Below are 12,781 nucleotides of genomic sequence, written 5' to 3' on the forward strand. Positions count from 1 at the left end.
CTTATAGACTAATGGGAACTGAATTCTATGAGAATCTATTGAGTAACCAGTCATGCTTTGCAGGTCCCAAGTCACAAAGAGCAGATTGACTATTAGAGACATGCACACATTAGCCCTGATTTACTAACATGATCCTGACTTTTTTTATCGGGTTATGCGACACAATTTGTGTTGCACGTCCTCCATGACACTTTGTGCGAAACATTTTACTAGTAAAAACCCAACGTTTTTTAAATTACTCGTAGTATTTTTTTAACCCGACTAAAGGGGCGTGGTTTGCATAATTAGTGGCGTGTTCGCGACATTTTCCTGACAGTTGTATTTAAAAACCCACCAGAAAAATAGTGAATTACTGAACTTGAAAACCCGACTGACTTGAGGTGTGAGGAATCTGTTAAAAAGTGTGGGGGGTTTTGAAAATTCTGTTACTTTGTCTCCTTAGTAGCTTTTTATAATACATTTTTCATTTTTTTATTAGTTTTTTTTTTGGGAATTTCTCTCTTTTTTTTTTTTTTTTAAATCTTGGCTTTCATTTCCTTTTTTTTTCTTTTATCATTTTTTACTTTTTGTTTATTATCCCATTAACGACTATGAATCTAAAGTTACGTCCTGGTGCAGAGTTACTTTGCTATATTTATTTGCTTTACGCTTTATTTTTCCTGTGCGACACTTTTTTTCCTCCATAGGACAGAATTTAATATCGTTTGACAGAATTTTCCTGACATGTGCGAAACATTGATAAATACGTGTGAGAAAAAATAGTCTGGGAAAAAAATAACACTCAGAATATAACTCGACACTCTTAGTAAATCAGGGCCATTGTGTAGAGCCGCTTCAATAACAGTGGAATAGGTGCCTTTAGGACACATCTAAATGAAAAACTGTAGTGGAGAACAGAACAATCAGTTCCCTGCTCCACCAAACAGGAATCCAGATTGCCCTGCCTCCACCCTGTACCAAAAAAATAATTTCTGCATGTAGCAGACGCGCTGCACAATGGGCATGTCTGCTGAAAGCCTGGGTCAGGTTGCGCACACTGTCTGCCCGAGGAGATTGTGGGGGAAAGACACATTAGAAATAGACATAGTCTGGATATCGGAAGCAGCATAGTCAGAAGTCAGGAACAGGATCTTAAAAGGGGTATTCCGGGATTTTTTTTATTTGACTATGCTACAGGGGCGGTAAAGTTAGTGTAGTTCATAATATAATGTCTGTACTTGTGGTTCATGGTGGTTTCGCAATTCTTTGGTGATTTTTGCCCCAATGTTTATTTTTAACAGCATACAAAATGAGTGACGTCTCTGGTTTTCCCAGGTTACAGTGCTGTCACGTATAAGCAGGGAAGAGGGAAGCAATGAAATCACCCGCTCCCACTTGCCCTGCCTCCTTGTGTACCCGCCCTAGGCGACGGGACCATAACGACGGTGACAGTTCCTGCCTGAATAAGTGCAGGGAGTAAAACGTCAAAAAAATAAACTTACAATACAGACGGAGGTTGGGACACTGTATGGAATCACACACAATAACAGAAATAATAACTAAACATACACACACACAATATGTAACATTCCACAAGCCGAGTCAGTACCAAGAGATAACAGAAAAGATAACAGGAGAGAAGTCAGAGAGCAGAGCCAATGTACCAAATATGCCAGAAATACAAGATACAGTACACATGCTTGCTAGGAGTATGAGCTCTTTTGCAGGGAAGGCCTGGATGAATACTGAGGGTTTAAATAGGGAGCTAAGCAGGTGAAAAGCCAATGAGGTCAGCTGACCATCCAGAGAACAGAACGTTTCCACAGTAACCAGAACAACAAAAGACCTCAGTGCAGATTAACCCTTCGGGTTCTTACAAGTGCAGCCCCAGACATTACATCACTAGTCAGGTGTTGAAAGGGAGCCTGTCTTTGCTTCAATGGATGGAAAGACCGCTGAGTGGGAGGAGGTTCAATTTGTTCTTGCAACAGCTGAAGGCTGGTCTATTGCATGGAAATGATCACACCCGTGCTTCAATGGGTGGGGTGATCGATGTATGGGAGAGAGAAAAGTGACCTCACACTTACAAACAAGGAATAATGGCACTTGTAGTTTGAGGGAATGAACTTCAAAAGGAAATAGTCAGTTCACAAAAAGATAGCCTCAGCGTTATATACATATATTGGCCTGTATGGAGGGGGGATTCATATATCGTTACTTTATATACTTTACCCTGTTACGCCGAGCGCTCAGGGTCCCTGCTCCTCCCAAGAGCGCTCGCGGCGCTCGTCTCCGTGCAGCGCCCTGGTCAGACCCGCTGACCGGGAGCGCTGCATTAGTGTCACCGGCGGGGATGCGACCCGCGTAGCTCGCATCCCAATCTCCTCACCTGCCCCGTCCTCCATCTGCTCAGTCCCGGCACGCGCGGCCCCGCTCCCTAGGGCGCGCGCGCCGGCTCTCCGACATTTAAAGGGCCAGTGCGCCATTGATTGGCGCCTGGCCCAATCAGTACCTGCACCTGTGTCCTCCTTATAAAAACCCACTTCCCCTTCCTGGTATCGCCGGATCTTGTTGCCTCAGTGCCAGTGAAAGCGTTTTGTGTATGTTTCAAGCCAGTGTTCCAGACCCTCTGCTGTTGCCCCTGACTACGATCCTTGCTGCCTGCCCTGACCTTCTGCTATGTCCGACCTTGCTCTTGCCTTGTCCCTTGTACCGCGCCTGTCTCAGCCGTCAGCTGGGTTGAGTGGCTATCGGGTGGAACGACCTGAGGGTTACCTGCCGCTGCAAGTCCATCCCGCTTTGCGGTGGGCTCTGGTGAAAACCAGTAACCCCTTAGACTCTGTTCCCCTGGTACGGCCCACGCCATCACCCCACTGACACAGAGGATCGACCACCAGTGTCCTCGCTGCATACCTATCCGGTTCCTGACATACCCCTGCCCTTAAAAATGACTATGCACATCTCTATCCCTTATAGCAATCCTCAAGACCCACCAACATTCCATGTTTTTTTTATTAGAATAAAACAAGGAGAAACTGAAATCCTTGATTGTTGGTGGCCTTGAGGACTGGGTTGGGGACTTTATACCATTATATGTATTGTTTTTTTATCTCTGTTATTTCTCCTGGAAATGAATAAATTGACTATTGGGATTTACTATTGCCTTTGTCAAAAGGGCATGCCTGACAAGGTCTTATTGAGGCTAGGTTTTTTGGGGGCTTTATCAGGCGTTTTTCTGTCCTGGAAAAAAAAAACAAAAAAAAAAAAAAAACAGCACAACATGCAGTTTTTGTAAAGTTTTAGTTTTTTTTAAATAGTGGGTTTTAGTCTTGGTGTCTTTTTTCTGTGGTGTTTTCCCCTTGTGACTCAAGGAGTTCTCTTGAAGAAATGGGGGGAAAAAACGCCAGAAAAATGCCAGTGCTAAGCCGATATGGCATTTTTTGTGGTGTTTTTATGCTCCCATAGACTTTTATGGGAGAGAAACATGATGCGAATCTGAATAACCACCTCTGAACCTAAAGCCGCAGAAAAATGCCAAAAATTTGTAATAAAACAAGGTTTAGCTAACATATGGCTGCAGCATAAATCAAAAAACACTGTGCTACATTTTGGGAGTTTTTGCCAAATAAAAAAAAAAAAAAAAGAGCACTAAGGCTATGTTTACACGGCAGAATTTCAGTGCGGAATTCCACAGAATAATTTTTTGCTGAACAGAATTTGTGTGGAATTGCGGATATTCCGCAGTGTGTACATAACCTAAGGCTGTGTTGACACAAGAGGAAAATTAGCAGAATGCTCACCCGGAAAACACGGACGGACATTTCCCATAATTGCATTGATGGCAATTTCTGTGCAGATTCCGCAGAAAGAATTGCCATGTCAAACATCTGCCGTGGAAATTCCGCAGAGTGCACAGTGCAGCAGGATCCCACTGAAAGCAATGCTACGGAATTTCCGACCGGAATCTTTCAGGCAGATTCCGCTCGGAAATTTCAGTGTGTGAACATGACCTAATGCTGACAATGTCAGACTCTATAGGGCAGTGGTTCTCAACCTTTTTCGCCACTGTACCCCCAAAGGGTGAAAGTAGGTCCACGGGTACCCCTTGTGTGTAGATTCGCGTGGAACTTACGCGTGTGCGTACCTTTCTAATGCGTAGCTTTCTTACTGGCGTGTGCTTACCTTTCTAGTGCGATACTTAATCCCCTTTTGCCATTATCCCCCCCTCCCTCTGATCCCCTTTTGCCATTATTCCCCCCCCCCATCTTAATCCCACTGTGCCATTATTATCCGATATGGCAAAAGTGGATCAGAGGGAGTGGGGAATAATGGCACAAGGGGATAAAGATGGAGGGGTATAATCATCACCCCCCCTCCATATTAATCCCCTTGTGCCATTATTCCACCTCCCTCTGATCCCTCTGTGCCATAAGTATCCGATATGGCAAAAGGGGATCAGAGGGAGGTGGGAATAATGGCACAAGGGGATTAAGATGGAGGGAGGAATAATGGCACAAGGGGATTAAGATGAAGGGGGAATAATGGCACAAGGGGATTAAGATGAAGGGGGAATAATGGCACAAGGGGATTAAGATAACATCCCTTCCATACACTTAGTTTTTACTTTTTTTTTTTTCATTCCCCGGCTGGTTCGGGTATACAGCGTGTCCAGTTTCAGAGTCACGCTCGTCAGGGCCACACTAACGGGTGACGTCCTCCTGCGCTGTGTGGCACCTCCGTGCAACATCAGGGAAAGTCACACGTCTTCCCGGCAAACACGCTGCTCCCATTAAGTAGGTAAAGCCGCGATACTTTACAGGGAGCTGCCGAAGCCATTCCGCACTCTGCGCTGACAAATACTGGCCAATGCATGGCCGGTATTTGTCAGCACATTGGCGTACCCCCACCCAACCGTGGTGTACCCTTAGGGGTGCGGATACCACGGTTTGAGAACCAATCACTGCTATAGGGTCACATCCAGTTCTAAAGGGGAAGGGTAACATCCAGTTACTAACCTATTAATACATTTCCAGGAATAACAGCAGAGGGACAGCAGAATACAGCATTCTAAGAAAAGATGCTCCAGAATACTAAACCGCTCTTGATCAATAAATCTTATATTACCATCTAGGGAAGATGCTGTAGATGGTGAATGGGAAATCATATAAAATGTCTTATAAAAGAGGATCCACAGATAAAGACAGAAGGGTCTATGCCATTTCTGGCTAAAATAGAAGAATAAAAAGTTTTGAGTCATATAAACTTTTATACAGATAAACAAAAAATTCTAGAAGAAAATAAAGTTCTCCAAATATTGGAAAAGAAGGAGAAATAACTGGATCCAGCTGAATTAGATGTAGCATAAAGTAGTTATGTTTTTGGCAGGGGCTGCGGTAAACTGTATACACAATGAATGAATTATATATGTGCTTTCCTTTGCTTCCGTCATGTGAGTGTGATGAATAATTCACGCCCGTTCCTGCCTATTAGGAGAGCTCTGCTGCTTTGTAGTTTGCTGGATCATAACACTTACGCCCTGTGGTTAAATATATATATATAAATTATAATAATAATAAAAAAAAAAAAAAAATTATAATTTCGTAATTTACTTCAATTTCAGAAATTGCTGTATCACTAAACCTGAAACAGATGATATCAGCATCTGAATGTATGACCAAGTGATTTACAACCAGGTTGCCATCGCTGCTGCATAACTACAACTCCCAGCATGCCCGGACAGCCAATGGCTGTACGGGCATGCTAGGAGTTGTAGTTTTACAGCAGCGATGGCAACCTGGTTGGGAAACGCTGGTATGATCTAAGTGACATCTTGAGAACTTACCTGCCTGCAGCCATATCTGCTCCAGGGTGACCCACTGCTGCATTGGTCCCTGCTTTTGGGTGCTGCTGTGCATGCTTATTTCAGACATGGCCTGCTCCATGCGAGATGCGGCAATGGAAGATGCACGTTGGGATCCTATGGAAAAAATAAGAATATATGATTATTTGGTGCTATATCCAGTTACTGTACATGTAAATTTCTTCATTAAAGTGGGTGAGAAATGGAGTATATTTCCCGTTACAACAACACTTGTCCTTATACAGTGTTAGGGCAGGGTCATGAGTGTTAGAGCAGGGTCATCAGTGAAAGGGAAGGGTCATTAGTGCTAGGGTAGGGTCTTCAGTGTTGGGGCAGGGTCTTTAGTGTAAGGGTAAGGTCATCAGTGGTGGGGCAGGATCATCAGTTCTATGAGAGGGTCATCAGTGTTAAGGGAGTGTCATCAATGCTAGGGCAGGGTCAACAGTGTTAGGGCTGGGTCAACAGTGTTAGGGCAGGGTCATAAGTGTAAGTGAAGGGTCATCAGTGCTAGGAAAGGGTCTTCAGTGTTTGGGCAGGGTCGTCAGTGCTGGGGCAGGATCATCAGTGTTAGGACAGGATCATCAGTGTTGGGACCGTGTCATCAGTGTTAGGGCAGTGTCATCAGTGTAAGGGAAGGGTCATGAGTGCTAGGGCAGGGTCATCATTGTAAGGGAAGGGTCATCATTGTTAGGGCAGGGTCATCATTGTTAGGGCAGGGTCATCATTGTTAGGGCAGGGTCATCAGTGTTAGGGCAAGGTCATCAGTGTTAGGGCAGCATCCCTAGTGGTGGGGGAAGGGTCATGAGTGTAAGAGCAGGGTCATCAGTGTTGATGCAGCATAACTAGTGTTAGGGCAGGGTCATTAGTGTTAGGGCAGGGTCATGAGTGTTAGGGCAGAATCATTAGTGTTAGGGCAGGGTTATCAGCACTAAGGCAGGGTCATCAGTGCTAGGGCAGGGTAATCAGTGTTAGGGCAGGGTCATTAGTGTTAGGGCCGTGTCATCAGTTCTAGGGCATTCTCATCAATGTTAGGGAAGGGTCATAAGTGTAAAGACAAGGTCATAAGTGTAAGGGCAGGGTCATCAGTGTTAAGGCGGTATCGAGAAGGTCCTCTGCTTAGGACACATAGTAATCTGTACAGTTTTAGAGCATTAAGATGCAATTGAGAGGGTCTTCTGCTTAGGCCAGAGAGTACATAACTTATACAGTGTTAGAGCACTAGGATGTGATTAAGAGGGTCCTCTGCCTAGGACTCCCCACTGTTAGCCAGAACAGAGAGTAGTCCGTGCAACAGCATATTACGTAGTTGCACATTCATTTGAAAGGGCACCATTTATTACTTTGATGGAGTAAAACCACAGAAGAGATGTGCAGATGTGGTACAACATAACAAAACAAAAAAAAAAGGACTATTCCGAATTTTGTGGTATCTACTTAAGGAGAATCATAGTATAAGAAGTATGAATGGTATATCACAGAGTGACTGGACCCAGCTCACCAACCATATAAACAACAATCTGTGGAGGGACACGAGATATCTAGCAGGAAGCATGGACGAAGAAGCAGCGGGCAAGAGCCCATGTAGGAATGCAGCTGAATAGCAGGTTTATTTCACCAGCTTCTCGTATAAATAATAAAAATCCTAAATGTATTAAGTCATCCTAAAAGGTGAAAATAACACAGACCTGTTGATAAAAACGAAGCAAAATGCCAACAAAATCATGGCTGCCAAGATTAGGGGCTGCTACATCTTGATGCGTGTTTGTGTTTAGCTTTGCTTTTATCAACACTTTTTAGGATGACCTAATACATTTCAGATTTTTATTATTTACACAAGAAGCTTGTAATGATATTTATCACCATTGACATGGCCTGTGATGTACAATAGACAGCGCCTTTAAAGGGGTATTCCAGGAAAAAAAAACCTTTTTTTTATATATCAACTGGCTCCAGAAAGTTAAACAGATTTGTAAATTACTTCTATTAAAAAATCTTAAAGGGGTATTCCAGGCCAAAACTTTTTTTTTATATATCAACTGGCTCCGGAAAGTTAAACAGATTTGTAAATTACTTCTATTCAAAAATCTTAATCCTTCCAATAGTTATTAGCTTCTGAAGTTGAGTTGTTGTTTTCTGTCTAACTGCTCTCTGATGACTCATGTCCCAGGAGCTGTGTAGTTCCTATGGGGATATTCTCCCATCATGCACAGCTCCCGGGACGTGACATCATCATTGAGCAGTTAGACAGAAAACTTCAGAAGCTAATAACTATTGGAAGGATTAAGATTTTTTAATAGAAGTAATTTACAAATCTGTTTAACTTTCCGGAGCCAGTTGATATATATATAAAAAAAAGGTTTTGCCTGGAATACCCCTTTAATCCTTTCAGTACTTATGAGCTTCTGAAGTTAAGGTTGTTCTTTTTTTTTTTCCAGTTTTTTTCCTGGATAACCCCTTTAAGATTTTACTGAACCTAAAGACTAAGGACACATTAAAGGAAAAAAAAAAAGATTGTTGCATATTCTCGTCGCTACCTTGAGTTAAAACAAAAGTTGCACCTATCTCTAGGCTGCAATATGCAGTTTGTAGTTTCACACATGGTTCACATCCCTCCCAGTAAATCATGCTGTAGCTATGACCGCAGCCAGAAGAAGTGTACTGTTAGGACAGCCAACTATACAGAATAGCCAACTATGTAATGGAGTTGCACAGACTCTACAGCAGCAAAATGGCAAGAAATAAAGGGAATCTGTCAGCTTGAAAATACAGACAACATGAACAGCTGTTAGGGTATAAAAGGACAACATTTACATATTAGCAATGGAGGCTTATACACAGGGCTTGAGTCCTGCAGGAACACACAGGAACGGCGTTCCTTTGCTTTTTCCAGAGGAGGAACGCCATCCCTGTTTTACATTAGTCCTGCAGGACCGACCTCTGAATTATTCTTACCCTCCCTCCGTCTCCTCCCCTGGCCCGGACTGCTAGATGCTGGAGATGTAGGACCTGTGATGATGTCACCATCACATGTTGGGGGTGGAGCTTAGCTGTGGAGGAGAGGAAAGATCTTGGCTGAAGGACCTGTGTGATGCTGTGGAGAAGGCGGGGCTGAGGTGGAGGAGAGGTCACATGTCACTCCAGTAAGGTAATTAAATAGAAGGAGATTTGTTACCACAGTAGTAGGGTAATTACATGAGGAGGGGGCTTTTTACAATGTGTCACCACAATAGTAAGGAGACTACATGGGGAGGAGGTTTGTTACAGTGTGTCACCCTAGTAGTAAGGTGATTACATGAGGAGGGGGATTGTTACAATGTGTCACCCCAGTAGTCAGGTGATTACATGAGGAGGAGGTTTGTTACAGTGTGTCACCCCAGTAGTAAGGTGATTACATATGGAGGAGGTTTGTTAAAGTGTGTCACCCCAGTAGTAAGGAGATTACATGAGGAGGAGGTTTGTTACAGTGTGTCACCCCAGTAGTAAGGAGATTACATGAGGAGGGGGTTTGTTACAGTGTGTCACCACAGTAGTAAGGAGATTACATGAGGAGGAGGTTTGTTACAGTGTGTCACCCCAGTAGTAAGGAGATTACATGAGGAGGAGGTTTGTTAAAGTGTGTCACCCGTGTAGTAAGGAGATTATATGAGGAGGAGGTTTGTTACAGTGCGTCACCACAGTAGTAGGGTAATTACATGAGGAGGAGGTTTGTTACAGTGCGTCATCCCAGTAGCAAGGAGATTACATGAGGATGATGTTTGTTACAGTGTGTCACCCCAGTAGTAAGGTGATTACATGTGGAGGAGGTTTGTTACAGTGTGTCACCCCAGTAGTAAGGTGATTACATGTGGAGGAGGTGTGTTACAGTGTGTCACCCCAGTAGTAAGGAGATTACATGAGGAGGAGGTTTGTTACAGTGTGTCACCCCAGTAGTAAGGAGATTACATGAGGAAGAGGTTTGCTACAGTGTGTCACCCCAGTAGTAAGGTGATTACATGTGGAGGAGGTTTGTTACAGTGTGTCACCCCAGTAGTAAGGAGATTAAATGAGGAGGAGGTTTGTTACAGTGTGTCACTCCAGTAGTAAGGAGATTACATGAGGAGGAGGTTTGTTACAGTGTGCCACCCCAGCAGTACGGAGATTACATGAGGATGAGGTTTGTTACAGTGTGTCACCCCAGTAGTACGGAGATTACATGAGGATGAGGTTTGTTACAGTGTGTCACCCCAGTAGTAAGGTGATTACATAAGGAGGAGGTTTGTTACAGTGTGTCATCCCAGTAGTAAGGAGATTACATGATGAGGAGGTTTGTTACAGTGTGTCACCCCAGTAGTAAGGAGATTACATGAGGAGGGGGTTTGTTACAGTGTGTCACCCCAGTAGTAAGGAGATTACATGAGGAGGGGGTTTGTTACAGTGTGTCACCCCAGTAGTACGGAGATTACATGAGGATGAGGTTTGTTACAGTGTGTCACTCTTATACTCCGTAGGCAGCTGTATGCCTGTGGCCTGTAAGAATCATGGAACCGTGCAGGATGTCAAGTTTTAGCTTGTAGATGTAGATTTCGATGCGCAGGCTGCTGTCCTTAGGGGACGCTTCACAGAAAAGGGGTATCCTAAACGCCTCCTATCAGAGGCTTATAAAAAGGTAAAAAAACAAAAAACAATCTGAGCTTATTATTCCTAAAGAAAAACATCAACTTCAATATAATAATACTGATAACATCTCAGGAATGAATAATCAAAAATGTAGGTTTAATTTTGTAACAAATTTTAATAATAAAGCAACAAACATCAAAAATATACTTCGTAAAAACTGGCCTATCATTTTAAACGATCCAATTCTTAAAGAATTAGTCCCGCATTCTCCGAATATCACCTTTAGACGTTCTAAAAATCTTCAGAACCTATTAGCTCCGGGAAGATTAAAAACTTTAAATGAAAATCCTGTTCAGACTGAGTCCTTATGCACCCCTAGCGGTAAATGCCGATGGTATATGCTGCGCACTGATTGGAGAACATAAAACCCAGTTCAAATCACTTCAATCCAATAATATGTATCAAATGAAAGGTCACTTTTCATGTGACACTAGCTTTGCTATATACCTACTGTCCTGTGATTGCAACCTTCAATACGTTGGTCGCACTGTACAAATGGTGCGATCCCGTATGAATAAACATCGTTGGAACATAAAACATGGTTTCATGATGCACAGCCTCTCTAGACATTTTACAAGAAAACATCAAAATTCTCTAGATTCATTAAATCTCACAATTCTTGAAACAGCACCAGAATACATTCATAACAGATTTCAACATCTAATTTATCGTGAATCCTTTTGGATTCACAAATTGGTTACTTTAGTCGCATGGGGTCTTAATGAGACCATTGAAAATGCACGTTAATAAAAATATTTTGTTTTTTTTAAATAATAAGAAATCATACATGAATTTAGCATTTTATAGTCATTTATCCATTTTCTTAAAAATAATTTACTTCTTTTTACATGTGATCCTTGCATAGAAAAAACTAAATTTAACATCATATCTGATTTAATCTTAAAATACTGCACAACATTATACCTACCACATAGTATGAATTTGACTGTGCGTGTTTTGCTATGTAGATGCTCTACTTATGGATTAATATATATATATATACATGCATACCTAACCACTGGAAACTGTTTATTATTATTATTATTATTAAATGTTTAGTGTTGTATAACTCACAATATGTATGTATATAGAATTTTCTTGTTGTTTCATGTAATTTTGCTATTTAAGGGTTAACACCTCTAGAGTATTTAAACCAGGGTGTTGCCCTGTATTGCCATGCCTGAGGAAGCTGCACATGCGCAGCAAAAAGCGTTGCATTGTGGGTAATAAAAATTTCAGCTGGAACAACTTACCTTCACGACTCTATGCCTGGTTCAGTGCAGCAATTCCTGCCTTCACTATGCCGTTTCCGATTTTGATGTCCATACCTAGGAAGGCTGCAGACGGGCTCACTTCTATTTATATGCTGACTCCATTGTTGTGTATGTTGTTACACAACAAGTTCTGGTAAGCGGTGACTCTCCTTCCCCCTCCTAGGTATCCTTCTTGCAAGTGATACTTCACAAGGAGCGCCTTTTCTCTTTTTATTTCAAGTTTTAGCTTGGACATTTTCGTTCGTTTTTTTGCGCAAACTGTGGGGGTGTATTAGAAATCTTGGGTGAGTTCCCACACTTTTTTTCCCCGGGACTTGACCCCTGCTTATACACCCTGCATTTCCAGAACAGCTGTGCCGATCCAAGCTATACATCATTTTAATCAGGTTAACCCGCACTATAACCCTGTGTATTGGGCGTCATTTCAAGGAAACAGCGCCAATCAGGTTCACCCCCACTATAAGCCTGTGTATTGGGCGTCATTTCAAGGAAACAGCGCCAATCAGGTTCACCCCCACTATAAGCCTGTGTATTGGGTTTAGTGCGGGTGAACCAGCTGTCAATTTCCCTTTAAATCAACCCTAACCCACTTTCTTATGTGAGGGTGGGGTTATTCACTGATGTTCTATGCAAGTCTATGGGACTTCTGGTACATCTCCTGGTCACATTACTCTGGGGCTGCAGAGATTGATGGGGACTTTTAAACATGCTCTCTACTGTCCACCAGGATCGTGCAAAAAAATATTTAGTGTTGGGGACAGGATAAGAGGACAAGATATGGGACATGATATGAGGTTGGCATATGAGGAAAGGATATGAGGTCAGGATATGAGAAACACTTAAATAGATAGTTATTTACAGCTCCCAGCAGATCTTTATTACCGTATTTATCGGCGTATAACACGCACTTTTTAGGCAAAATTTTTTAGCCTAAAGTCTACCTGCGTGTTATATGCCGATAAATGAACTGCAGCGGCTTTGCAGGTGCAGAGACCTGCCGTCGCTGCCGACT

General features: G+C 42.6%; 1 protein-coding gene across 6 annotated transcripts in view; it reads right to left on the reverse strand.

Annotated features, from left to right (window-relative positions):
• Nucleotides 1–12,781, reverse strand: part of TTC7A (tetratricopeptide repeat domain 7A) — a 532,144-nt gene that overhangs the window by 62,593 nt on the left and 456,770 nt on the right. For all 6 annotated transcript variants that reach the window (XM_056568084.1, XM_056568088.1, XM_056568085.1 and 3 more), the window contains one exon: nucleotides 5,822–5,956. In XM_056568084.1, coding sequence (XP_056424059.1) covers nucleotides 5,822–5,956 — 135 coding nt within the window. The remainder of the gene's footprint in view (nucleotides 1–5,821; nucleotides 5,957–12,781) is intronic.

Source organism: Hyla sarda, chromosome 3, assembly GCF_029499605.1.
Source record: "Hyla sarda isolate aHylSar1 chromosome 3, aHylSar1.hap1, whole genome shotgun sequence".
Lineage (NCBI taxonomy): Eukaryota > Metazoa > Chordata > Amphibia > Anura > Hylidae > Hyla > Hyla sarda.